The 12,630-nt window shown below is 53.8% G+C and overlaps 1 protein-coding gene across 1 annotated transcript in view; it reads right to left on the bottom strand.

Moving 5' to 3' along the window:
• Window positions 1-9,650: 9,650 nt before the first annotated feature.
• The window catches only part of FBLN1 (fibulin 1), an 84,445-nt gene continuing 81,465 nt past the window's right edge, over window positions 9,651-12,630 (bottom strand). Inside the window, exon 17 of the mRNA XM_023257619.2 lies at window positions 9,651-10,449. Coding sequence (XP_023113387.1) covers window positions 10,310-10,449 — 140 coding nt within the window. The 3' untranslated portion in view covers window positions 9,651-10,309. The remainder of the gene's footprint in view (window positions 10,450-12,630) is intronic.

The following is a 12,630-nucleotide window of genomic DNA, read 5'->3' as shown; positions in this document are numbered from 1 at the left end:
GGAGAGTGGGCGTCGGGCTCCCCGCTCCTAATAAGCACCTTCTCCCGGCGAGTTACCTGCACACAATTAATTATGCAATTATCTAGGCTGGGTTGAGAAGAGTCACCATCAAGTTGTCAAGATAGGCCCTGGGATAAGAGTGTTTCTCTCTGCCGAGTGGAAAACATTCCTTTCTAATTTCCAAGTCCCCTGTGGTTGGCCGCAGGTAAAGCCACCTCTCGTCCTTCGGGGTTAGCCCCACTCGGGTGTGTATTCATCACTTTTAAACCCTGAACGTGTTTCCGGAGGTATCCCACACACACGTGCTTTTTATCATTCTTACCACTCCCCCCCCCCCCCCCCCCCCCACCGCTGGACTATTAACACAATCCGGCAAATATGGGATTTGAAGGGGACCAGGTGGTCCTCGGTTCAGGGCAGAGGCTGGAGGTCGGAGGCCGGGAGGTGGGGCAGGCGGGGGAAGCTGACTTGGCTTCCGGTCTTTGCCAACCCTGACCCGCGAACACACAGACGTCACTTCGGAGAGGACCATCGGTTGAGTTTTTTATGCGAAACACGTTTTTAAATTTTTTTTAACATTTACTTACTTCTCAGAGAGAGAGCGACAGACAGAGCGTGAGCAGGGGAGGGGCAGAGAGAGAGGGAGACACAGAATCTGAAGCAGGCTCGGGGCTCCGAGCTGTCAGCACAGAGCTCGACGCGGGGCTTGAACTCACAGACTGTGAGATCGTGACCTGAGCCCAAGTCGGACGCTTAACCTCGAACCTTGATGTATTTAAGTTTATTTATTTATTTTGAGACAGAGAAAGAGCGCAAGTTGGGGAGGGGCAGAGAGAGAGAGAGAGAGAGAGAGAGAATTCTAAGTAGGCTCTACACCATCAGCACAGAGCCTGACTCGGGGCTCGAACTCACGAACCATGAGATCATGAACTGAGCCGAAGTCGAACACTTAACCAACGGAACCCCCAGGCGCCCCTAGAAAGTCCTGAATCTTGGGAGACCAGGAAGCCCCCCAGAAGCTGCCCCTTCTTCTGTTCCCACTGCCAGCAGCTCTCACTGGTCACGGTGCGGTCATGGGTCGTCACGTGGCTTGATGGGCCCGCACGTGTGAGCGTCACCTCCATTCCTGTCTGGTGGCAGTGTGTCACAGGCTTTCGTAACAGATACTGCAGACAGAGGCTTTAACATTCATACCTCGCTGTGCTGGAGGCTGAAGTTCAAGATCTGGCTGCCGAAAAACTGGTTTCTGGTGACGCTCCCTTCTGGTTTGTAGACGGCCACCTTCGCATCGTGTATGTATGACGTTCATATGAGATCTCTGGTGTCTTTTCTTCTTCTTCTAAGGACACGAACCCTATCTGGTCAGGGCCCCTCCCTGATGACCCTGAATCACTTCTACAAAGGCCTCGTCTCCAAAGAGTCACTCTGGAGGTTAGGGTTTCAACATACGGATTTTGGGCAGGATGGGGGCACAGTTCAGTGCACAGCACGGTGGTTTTCCATTCTCCATCCAAAAAACACTTCCTGAGCTCCTATTCTGTGCCCGACACTGTGCCAGGGGACATCAGAACAAAGATGAGCCTCTACTTGCTCTCCGGGAAGGGACAGGCACACGAATAGACGTTTATTTATTTTTTATAGGTTTTTTAAAAGTCTATTTATTTATTTTGAGAGAGAGAGCGAGCAGGGGAGGGGCAGAGAGAGAGGGAGAGAGAGAGAATCCCAATCAGGCTCCCGATGCAGGGCTTGAACTCACGAACTGTGAGACCAGGACCTGAGCTGAAACCAAGAGTCGGATCCTTAAGTCACTGAGCCAGCCAGGTGCCCCATGCATGGACATTTAAAAAAAAATTTTATTTTTTTTTTTATTTTTTTTTTGGGGGGGGGGACAGAGAGAGACAGAGCATGAACGGGGGAGGGGCAGAGAGAGAGGGAGACACAGAATCAGAAACAGGCTCCAGGCTCCGAGCCATCAGCCCAGAGCCTGACGCGGGGCTCGAACTCCCGGACCGCGAGATTGTGACCTGGCTGAAGTCGGACGCTTAACCGACTGCGCCACCCAGGTGCCCCTAAAAAAAATTTTTTTTAATGTTTATTTTTGAGAGAAAGAGGGAGAGAGAGCGTGGGCGGGGGAGGGGCAGAGAATGAGGGAGACACAGAATCCGAAGCAGGCTCCACACTCCGAGCGGTCAGCACAGAGCCCCACACGGGGCTCGAACCACGAGATCATGACCTAGGCCAAAGTCCGACGCTTAACCGACTGAGCCAGCCAGGCGCCCCGACCCATGAATGGACATTTAAGGTGCGATTCAGCAAACGCTTACCACAGGATGACTCCAAATGCACAGAGAAGGGAAGCACTGGTCACATTTGGGAAACTGAGGGAGGTGTCTCAGAGCATCTGGAATTTCTTTTTTAAAGTTTTTTTTTTTTTTTAAATCAGGGGCACCTGGCTGGCTCAATCAATGGAGTGTGCGACTCTTGATCTCGGGGTTGTGAGTTTGAGCCCCATGCTGGGTACAGAGGTTGCTTTAAAAAAATTCTTAAGCGGTGCCTGGGTGGCTCGGTCGGTTAAACATCCAACTTTGGCTCAGGTCATGATCTCCCAGTGCGTGGGGTTGAGCCCCGTGTCAGGCTCTGTGCTGACAGCTCAGAGCCGGAAGCCTGCTTCGGCTTCTGTGTCTCCCTCTCTCTCTGCCCCTCCCCTGCTTGCACTCTGTCTCTCTTTCTCTCTCTCTCTCAAAAATAAACATTAAAAAACTTTTTTTTAATCTTTAAAAATTATGATAAAATACGCATGGCATGGTAGTTATGGGGTCAGCCATTCATAAGTGGACACCAGTGACATCAGATACATTCACGGTATTGTTGAAGCTATACCTTCTATACCTAAGAGTTTTCCGTCCACCCCCAGCAAAAACTCTGTGCCCATGGAACACTGACTCCCTAAGACATCTGCTCAGCCCCTGGAGACCTCTACTCTACTTTCTAGTTTGAGATAATTTTCCTATTCTAGGTATCTACTTCTTTTAATTAAAACCATCCATACAACAGTTGCCCTTCTGTGTCTCGCCTATTTCCTCCTTTTTTATGGGTGAATAATATTCCGTTGTATGTATAGACCACATGTTGTTTATCCGTTCATCTGTTGATGGACTCTTGGGTTGTTTCCATCTCTTAGTGGTTGTGAACACTGCTCTGAACACGTATGTAAACATATCTGTGCGAGTCCCTGCTTTCGATTCCTTTGGGTGTGTACCTAAAACAGTGGGCGTTTTATGCTGGGTCTCGTAGGGTCGGGAGAAGTTCACCAGGCAGAGAAGGTGGAAGCATTGTTACCCCAAGTGGAAGGATCTGTGTGTGCGAACACGTTCTGTGCGTCTGGACCCCGCGTAGAGTGGGTGGGCGGTGGGGGGAAGTAAGGGTGGTGCCCCATGGGAAGGGTCCCGTAGCCGCACCGTGAGGTTGGTGTGGGAGCCTCTGAAGGATCCAGGGCCAGGAGGAGCTCCTTCCGGTCTGGGTTTTGGAGGGCCAGCCCGGCAGCTGGGGGGAGACGCAGGTGAAGTGACTCACCAGTGGGAGGGGGTGAAGTGAGGTGATTGACTGACTGACTGAATGAATGAATGAATGAATGAACGAACTGAAGGGAGCGGATGGAGGGACGAGATGCAGGGTCTCACAAACAAAGCAGAGGGGCTGGATCCGGGGTGCTTTGCTCTAAAGGAGCAAGTTACTGGGAAGCAGCAGGACCCGGAGGCCAGGGCAGTTGACGTGAGCGGGTCTAGGGTGGCTCAGCGAGGGGGCCCATCCAGGAAGAGACGTGTGCTTATCTCACGGGGCACCCAAGACACCATCCGGAAGACAGCCAGCTCGTGGGGTGGTAGCTAAGTGCCCGCAGAAAACCAACAGGAACCAGCCAGGGTGACATTTATCTGCTGGGAGACCCAATGCGGGAGGTTTCAATGATTCAAAGTAATCGCTTCTCTCTGACTTGACTGCTGACCCTTTCCCGTACATAATTTCGTGCGTAATTCTAGCACCATTGCTGACGCAAATGACACCGATTCATGCAGGAGCTGCCACAGATATTAATAAAGCAGCCGTGTTTAAAATGGATCACCCTTCTAATGCCCCATAATGTTTGATAATTAAATTGTGGCACCTTGAGCCGCGGACACGGCGAATCGCGGTTGAATTCTCCAAATGGAATTGCGGCTGCACTTTCCCTTCTGGGCTCCTTCCTGTCACTACGATGCTTGATTTCACTGCACCAGTCGTGTTGAGGTGGGCGATCCCCCGTGCCCCCCCTTCTGGTAGCAAATCCCAGGGCCACAGGGGCCCCCGATGAAGCCGCTGTCCTCAAGGCTGAGACCAAAGGGACACGCGAGGTACGTGTACCCACACTCGGGATGCCTCGTTTTTGCAAAATATGAGAAAATAGCAGTATTAATTCACTATCTATGCTCTCCAAAAAATGTATACACCAAGAGATGTATTGTTGAGCAGGAATTTGGAAAATTTACATACACATATATGTACACACACACACACGCACACACACACACTCACACAGAGTATCGGTTTCCCAGGTTTCCTGCTGTAACAAATCACCACAATCTTAATGGCTTAAAAAAGCAGCCACCCGTGCTCTCCCAGTTCTGGGGGGTCCGCGGCCAGAAATCAGGGCGTCGGCAAGGTTAACTCCTTCTGGAGGCTCTGAGAGAGGATTCTTTCCAGGATTCTCCCAGCTTCTGGTGGCCGCAGGCAATCTTTGGCTTGTCATGGACGCAGCTGCTCTGAACACGTTTATACAAAAATGTGTGCGAGTGACGCTAACAGCACGGGGCCTGCTTGGGATTCTCTCTCTCCCTCCCTCTCTCTCTCAAAATAAATAAATAAACTTAGAAAAATAAAAGCCCTTATCATTAGAAATGTATATCAACACAGTATTTAAAGTATTTAAACACGAAGCGACAGGATGTCTGGGCTTTGCTTTAAAATACTCCCTGCACTCTGCCCTCAAGATGTCGGAGAGTAATTCCTCATTCCTTAAGGCTGGGCTGTGTGTAGTGACTTCCTCCCAAAGAGGACAGAACGGACAGGAGGACAGAGGGGCCTCACAGCAGAGAAGGCTGACAGACGCACCTCACCCAGATGACGAAAGTCAGCGTTGACCGTTATCAGTCATGTTGATGGCAGGTGCCCTGCTATGATGGGTTAGAAGGACACTTCCCCTCCATGGTCTTCCTCCCCCAAACCCATAATCCAGTCTAACCATCAGACAAAGCCCAGCTGAGGGGCGTCCTACAAAATGCCTGTCCAGTACTCCTCAAGACTGCCAAGGTCATTAACAACAAAGAAAGTGTGAGAAACTGTCACAGCCCAGAGGAGCTCAGGGGACACGACAATGACATGTAACGTGGTGTCCTAGATGGGGTCCTGGAAGACCAAAAGGATATTAAGTACAAGGCAAGGGAACCAAACTAAAGTACGTATTTTAGTTAACAATAATGCATTAATATGGGTTCATTGATCATAACAGACGTATGAGACTAATGGAAACTATTTACAGTGGAGAGACTGGGGGCCCGGTGTATGCGAACCGTGTGCTATCTTCACCCGTTTTCTGTGAATCTAAAACTGTGCTAAAAAAGAAAGTCTATTGAAAAAAATACTCCTGGAAAAAACAAAAGGAGTCGAGAGAAGGGAGACACCAGGAGGAATAGTAAAAAGGTGGTTAATTGGTAATTGTTGAAGCCAGGTGATGGGTATGAGAGCTTTCATACACTCTATACTTTAATGCATTAAAAAGAGATCAAAAATAACAAGGGTTTTTTTTTTTTTTTGAGTGGGGCGGGAGGCAGAGGGAGAGAAAGAGAGAGAGAGAGAGAGAGAGAGAGAGAGAGAGAGAGAGAGAGAGAGAGAATCTTAAGCAGGCCCCATGCTTAGTGCAGAGCCTGACTCGGGGCTCAATCCCACAATTCTGGGATCATGACATGAGCTGAAATCAAGAGTCAGATGCTCAACCAACGGAGCCACCCAGGCGTCCCAATACAAAGTTTTAAAAAGTAAAGTCACAGATCCAGTATCTTGGGGATCCTGGCATTGGGGAGACATGACGGGGGGTCACAGGACGGGTGGTCACACTGTGAGTTCTGTAGTGATGGGAGCAGAGGGTCATCCAGGGGATGAGACAGGTGTCTCCTTATGAGAAGATGGCCCCGAGCTGGCCGGGCTGAGGAGCTAAGGAGGAAGTGCGTTTGCGCATGCGTGCTGGGGGACAGTTAGAGGTGTTCCTGGCACGAAACGGGAGTTGTACGAAATGTAACGTGATTATCATCGGGGTCACGGTGACGGTCACCATACTCCCTAAAGGCCATATTCTGCAAGCTCTGCCGTGCTCTGTTTCTCCCTTGAGACCTCAACAGTCACTCAAGAGTCACTTTCCATCTTATTCCACCTCCAGGAGGGTGGTGAGCAGCGCCTAGAAGCCCACCCCTTCGCTGTGAAGGGCGCTGGGAAGCACGATAGGAAAAGAATCGTTGCTGGGACCCCGATGCCACCCAGGCGAGCACAGCACAGCCAGGGAAGGGGACACAATACGCGAAGTGTCCTGGATATGAATCTGAATCGGCTCAGGGTGACGGTCCCGCTGCAGTCCAGGAAGTGGCCTCAGGACAAGCAGACTGGGTGTCCCTGACAGAGGAGGGAGCAAGGAGCCTGCTGCCGAAGCCACGTCCCACAAAACCAGTTCGGACTCCTCTGGGGTCTCTGTCTCCACTGCTTGCCCACACAAAATGTGGCATCTAATTGGGGCACCTGGGTGGCTCAATCGGTTAAGCGTCCAACTTAGGCTCAGGTCATGATCTCGCGGTTCGTGAGTTTGAGCCCTGCACCGGGCTCTCTGCTCTCAGTGATTGCTTGGATCCTCTGTCCCCCCTCTCTCTGCTCCTCCCCTGCTCATGCTCACTCTCTCTCTCTCTCTCTCTCTCTCTCTCTCAAAAATAAATAAACATTAAAACCAAAGTGCAAATTGATCTTGTAAAATGTTAGCAATAGAATCCCGGCATTCACTGCAAAATTTGTTCAACTTTGCTGTATGTTTGAAAATTGTCACGACAAAATACTGGGAATGAAAGAACGCAGCATGGTTTCCAGGTGTGTTCACCTGAACAAACCTGAGAACCTTGTGGGGACTTAGGAAAGCCGGCTTACCTCCTTGGGTTCCAGGTGACGGGTGGCCCTGCCTCCATCTACACCGGCCCCTCCAGGACACCAGGCGACCCAGGCACTCCTGCCACAACGCCGCCGTGCTCCTCTGAACGTTAGCATGAGTTCCCTTCATTCAAAACGGACGCAGCTTTCTGGTAGAATAGTACAGCCCAAGACCTTCTGGAACCTTCCCTCCAAGTTTCTTCTCTACCAAGTCAGCAAAAATGATTCGGTCTGGTGTCGGTGTGCGTTTGCCCTCTCCTGAACCTGCTTTCCCTTTAGCGATTCCCCTCAATTACTTTGTTCTAAGGGACCCCTGTTGTCTGGGGCCCGGAGGCACTGCGGGTTCACATGAGCTGGTCCCCTGATGCAGCCGAAGCTGGGCCCCGGCAGCCATTACTTTGCAAGACCAATGGGATACTTAGTGGTCCACCAGGTGCCCAACCCGGAGCACGATATGCAATAGGAGAAGTTGTGCTCGTGTCTAATTTACACAACGGCTCTACTGACTCTCTCACGGATGGTTAAGAGAATGCAGAAGCAAAAAGACGCCGTAGTTGCGCAGGGAATTGGTGTGGCTTGATTGACAGTGGCCATCGCGATCCTCGCCCTCCTCGTCACCGCTCTGGACGATGAGTGAATTAAGATTACGCACAGGTAGGCGGCACTTTCGTGCCCTGCGTCTCCAGCCGGCGCTGCTCACTGCCGTCTAGGGCAGGGCGGCCGGGCAGCGATTATCGCCTCTGCTTTCCAGATGCAGAAACTGAGGCTGGGCAGATGCCAGTAAGTCACGCTGCTGGGCCCTCCCAAGGTGAGGCCCGAGCCGGCCTCTCTGGCTCCCCGAGTCAGGCGGGACAGGCGCCCGGCTCCCTCTCCTCCCCTCCGCATCTCCACCTGGCAGCTCCCTGTCCCCTCTCTGCCTCCCCTCGGCTGGCTCCCACGCCCCAGAGCGCACTCTCGGGAAGGGCTGATTGGCCAGCTTGAGTCACGTGCTCTCCCGAGAGCCAATCAGTGGCAGGGGGCCTGGCCCTGCCCACCAATGGCAGCTCCCACTCTAACTCCTATAAAGAGAGTGGGAAGGCCCCTGTTCCAGGGGTCCTCCTTTCTCCCTTCCCATTCGGCCCTGCAGTACCTCCCCCCCAACTCCCACCCCAGGCCTCAGGGAGCAGGAGATACCTCCCCCTCCAAGGGCCTGGGCCCAGAGCTGCCTGGCTCCTGCAGACTTGCCCCCCACCCCCAACCCGCCTCCGCCCCGCCCCCAAATTCCGGGCAGGAAACCAGAACCCCAAGCGGCCTCTCGTTTCCTGCCCTTCACCCCCAGGCTTCCATTCCCGTGATCAGACCCCAGGTTCCCCCCGCCCTTCTCTGCCAAGACCCCAAATCACTGGTCTCCAGAGCCGCTCAGATGGCTCCCTGGATTGTCTAGTCCTACACCTGTTGTCCCCCTCCCCACCACTTCGAGACGGCCAGGCCCCAGCAGCTCTTGTGCCTGGCTGGCCCGGGCCTGACGTTCACAGACCAGTGCCCCCCAAATGAGCGACCTCAGAAACGCGGGGAGTTCCCGAAGGTGGCTAGAGACCACATTCTGCAGAACTGGGGCCACGTTGAAATCCCAGCGAGGGCGAAGTCCCACGTGGGGCTGAGATCTCAACCAGTGCCAGGGTCCAGGCTGCCGAGATGAGCTGGGATACAGGAGGAGAGAGGCTCTGAGCCACAAGGGGCATCCATACCTAAGAAGATGGGATACATGTGGGCAGGGGCTGGAGGAGAGGCGTGTGTGGAAGCCAGGGACCCCGCTGCCACATCCCCGCGCGTCCCAGCGTGCCTCAGGGCACAGGCTGCACCTTGGCTCCACCATCAATGCTGGCAGTAACGGGACACCCTAGAAACCCAGTCTGTCCACGATTCTTCTGACCCAGAGCTTGGCATCCGATAAACTGAATTTGAATCCCTTGTCCCTAAAAAGCTGTGTGACTTAGGCAATTGAGCTCTGTTCACTCATCTCGAAATTGCGTACGATCGTGCCCACCTCACTGGGCTCTGGGAGCCGTGGATGAGGCACCACGTGCCAAGTGCATGGGGGCGGCGGGGGGGACTCAGTGCACACTGGTGGCCCCTCTTCCCTGCTGAAGAGAATTGTTATTTCTCCGCAGTGATTTCAAGAAGGGACCAGAATCCCTCAAGCAATTCTATCAGACGCTGGGGCTCCGTGTCTTGCCTAGCAGGCCTGGTCGTGGGGCACAGGGTGGGCTGGAGCCACACTTCTCAGAGGTGGGCGTGGTATCGGAAGTGACACGGGTGGGAAGCTCTTTCAATACGTGCTGGGTCCCACCCCCAGAACCTCCCCAGGAGGCAGGGTCTCTGAGAAGGCCTGAGGGGACATTCCCAGGCACTTCGAGAGCCCTCTTCTTGAAAGACTGTCAGGCACAGGCCATGGGGAGGCTCGCAAAACTGTTTATTTTCCCCCCCTATGATAAGAAAGGACGGATGCAGGTGCCGAGAAAGTCCAGCCATTCCCCTGGTGAACACGCACGGCTCGCACACAAACCTAACAGGCTGTGCCTTTCCCTTTTCTGTTTCAACAGAACTGTGGGGCACCTTCTGAGTGCTCCCCGGGGCATCGTGTGATGCAGCTTCTGGGCAGAACTGGTCATATCTGCTACTCTACCGCAGCCCCATCGTTGGGCGTAAAACACCCGATTGGCCAAAAAAAAAAAAAAAAAGTATCAAACGTCAAATTTCGTACAGTCAGTGCAAGAACGAGTTTTCTCTCGGCATCTGGACTGGCTGCCCCCCGAAAAAACGCCCTTCCTTCCTGGGTCCTTCGCGAGGCCCAGCCCGCAGGCAGAGAAAGGAGCAAACGTTGACCTCTGCATGAAGAAAATAATACTAACAAGCAAGGTTTTCAACAAACAGTTGAGTAATTGGGCTCGCTATTTAAATACCGAAACACAGGAGATGAACTTGTTCATCTGGCCGCAGCTTAATACGTGCGGGCCTGACATTACAAACACAAACTTAAGAGAGCTCGGCAGGGCGGGCACGGTGGCCGGAGCAAGGACTTGGCCCGGAGGCGTGGCGGCGCCAGGACGGGCCCTCAGAACCAGTACTCGGAGACGAAGATGTGCACGTTGACGACGTTTCGGTGGGACACCACCCCCCCGACCACGTAGTTCATCTCCAGCTTCAGGACGGCGTGAAACGGGCCCACGATGGGCCGTACTTGGCGCACGACACCTGGGGAGAGAACGGAAGGCGTCTTAGACCGCGTCGAGCCCCACTCTGAGCCGGACGCCGGAGTCCCCTGCGTGGCATAGGACGGTGAGCTCACCGCATTTTCCTGACGGGGGATTCGAAAGAGCCCAGAAGAGGGCCTGTCGTGGAGCGGGCGCCCAGGACACGACTGTCCCTCCCGGGACCAGGGGAGGGACCACACGAAGGCCAGGACTGGAGGCCTCCTCCCCTGCGCCTGGCCACCTCCCTGTCTCCGGGCCCTGCCGGCACCTCCTCGCCTCTGCGGGACGGCCAAAGGCCCAGAGAGAACTCTCCCGCACTCTGGGACGAGACACACGAGGCTAGGGTGGGCGTTAGCCTCGCTGGGCCGTGGAAAGACTGCAGCCCTCTCTGGGCCTCCGATTCCTCAGGGAGCAAATGATACCACGTGACCCCGTGCTTCGGCACCGCGTGATCCGGGCGACCCAGCACAGCGTCTGCCCGAGATGCGCAGGGCGACCTCCCCGCCAGACCGAGGGCTCCCCTCTTCACCTCCCCACGCATTCGTGCCTTCTCCCGTAGGCACCAGGAGCTGTTCTCAGTGAGACAGAGAAAATAATAGAATCCTGGCTTCAAAGCCGGTGGAGGATCTAAGTAAGTGCAGGGCTGAGAGAAGTCCAGCAGGGGAGAATGGAGGAGGTGAAGTCTGGGGGAGTCAGGGAGGGCTTCTTGGAGGAGGCGTTCCTCCCGGCAGACGAAGCAACGCAAGCAAAGTCTGCAGGCTCGTTGAGCCTCAGTCCCTGCAGGGGACTTTCTCCATCCCACCTGTTCTGATGCTAGGACTTGTCCAAGGTCATGTGATACGGGGGGGGGGGGGGGGGGGGTGGCTCCCTGGAAGTACTCTACGGCCAATTCTGTGGCTGATCTGCAGCTGAAGGCCGGGGTGGGAAGTGTGGGCTAGCACCTGCCAGTCACGTGACCCAGAGCAAGCTTGGAGCCTGAAGTTCCACAACCACATGCTGAGAATTCGCCACTGATTGTTTGCGGCATCGACTGCTGATTCCAGGCTGGTTTCTACAAACACCCCTGCCGCCGACTTAGGAAGCACGCACGAGGCAGCGCGGTGAGGCCCCTGGGGCCCACATAGAAGGTTGGAGAAGGCCTCCCGCACCAGCGCTGGCTCCCGGTCAGGAACACCAAGTTCATGCTCAGAAGGGGAATTTGGGAGTGCCATCCCCCCTTTCACTCTCTGGGCCTGTGTTTCAAAAATGAAATGCCCGGCAGCCGGCGTGGGATTCCAGGCTATTCTAAGTAAACAAGGGCTTCAGCTCTGATGGAGAGATATTCTGCAGGCTGTCAGCACCCTTTCTCTGCCCCTGCCGGGTGGTGACATTGTAGCTTTGTCCTGGGTGAACGCCCACGAACATCTTCAGCTCGCTGCTGAAGACGTGGGCTTGTCACCACCTTCCGTGTGCCAGCGGCCCCTGATGACCCGGCCACTCCCACCCACCCCTCCCGGGGTACAGAGTCTGGGCCAGCTCAGTGGGGGCTCACAGGTGCTGAGTCAAGCATGCTTCCCTGTCCCCGCCCTCCCCCAGGCAGTCCAGCACCCCCTGTGCCCTGATCAGTGTCACCTTCTCCTCCCTCCTGGCCTCAGCCCCACAGTGGTGCCCACCAGCCTCAGGGGCCTGGGTTACCTGCGGACGTCACCTGTCCTTGGGGCTGAGGTTAAGACTACGCTCCCAGTACTCAGAGTTTCCAGATCTTCAAGGAAGAGGTGAGAGGCTGGGGGAGCCTGAGAACTTTTTTTTTTTTTAATGTTCATTTATTTTTGAGAGAGAGAGAGACAGTGTGTGAGTGGGGGAGGGGCAGAGAGCGAAGGAGACAGAGAATCCAAAGCAGGCTCCAGGTTCTGAGTTGTCAGCACAGAGCCCGACGCGGGGCTCGAACCCACAAAGCATGAGATCATGACCTGAGCCGAAGTTGGTGCTTAACTGACTGAGCCACCCAGGCGTCCTATATTACGTAGGTATTATATAATGCCAAATATATAACTACATAATAGGAAATATGTAAATATACTTATTTAAAATACGTTAAAATCTAACATATATAAATATTATGTATAAATATATAGTCGTATATTTTAAATTTATATAAACTTATACATATCTGTATATCTTATTTTATGTAGATATGTTTATG

The sequence above is a fragment of the Felis catus genome, chromosome B4, assembly GCF_018350175.1.
Source record: "Felis catus isolate Fca126 chromosome B4, F.catus_Fca126_mat1.0, whole genome shotgun sequence".
Classification (NCBI taxonomy): domain Eukaryota; kingdom Metazoa; phylum Chordata; class Mammalia; order Carnivora; family Felidae; genus Felis; species Felis catus.
Note: the sequence above shows the minus strand (reverse complement) of the source record. Positions and strands in the feature narration are given on the sequence as shown.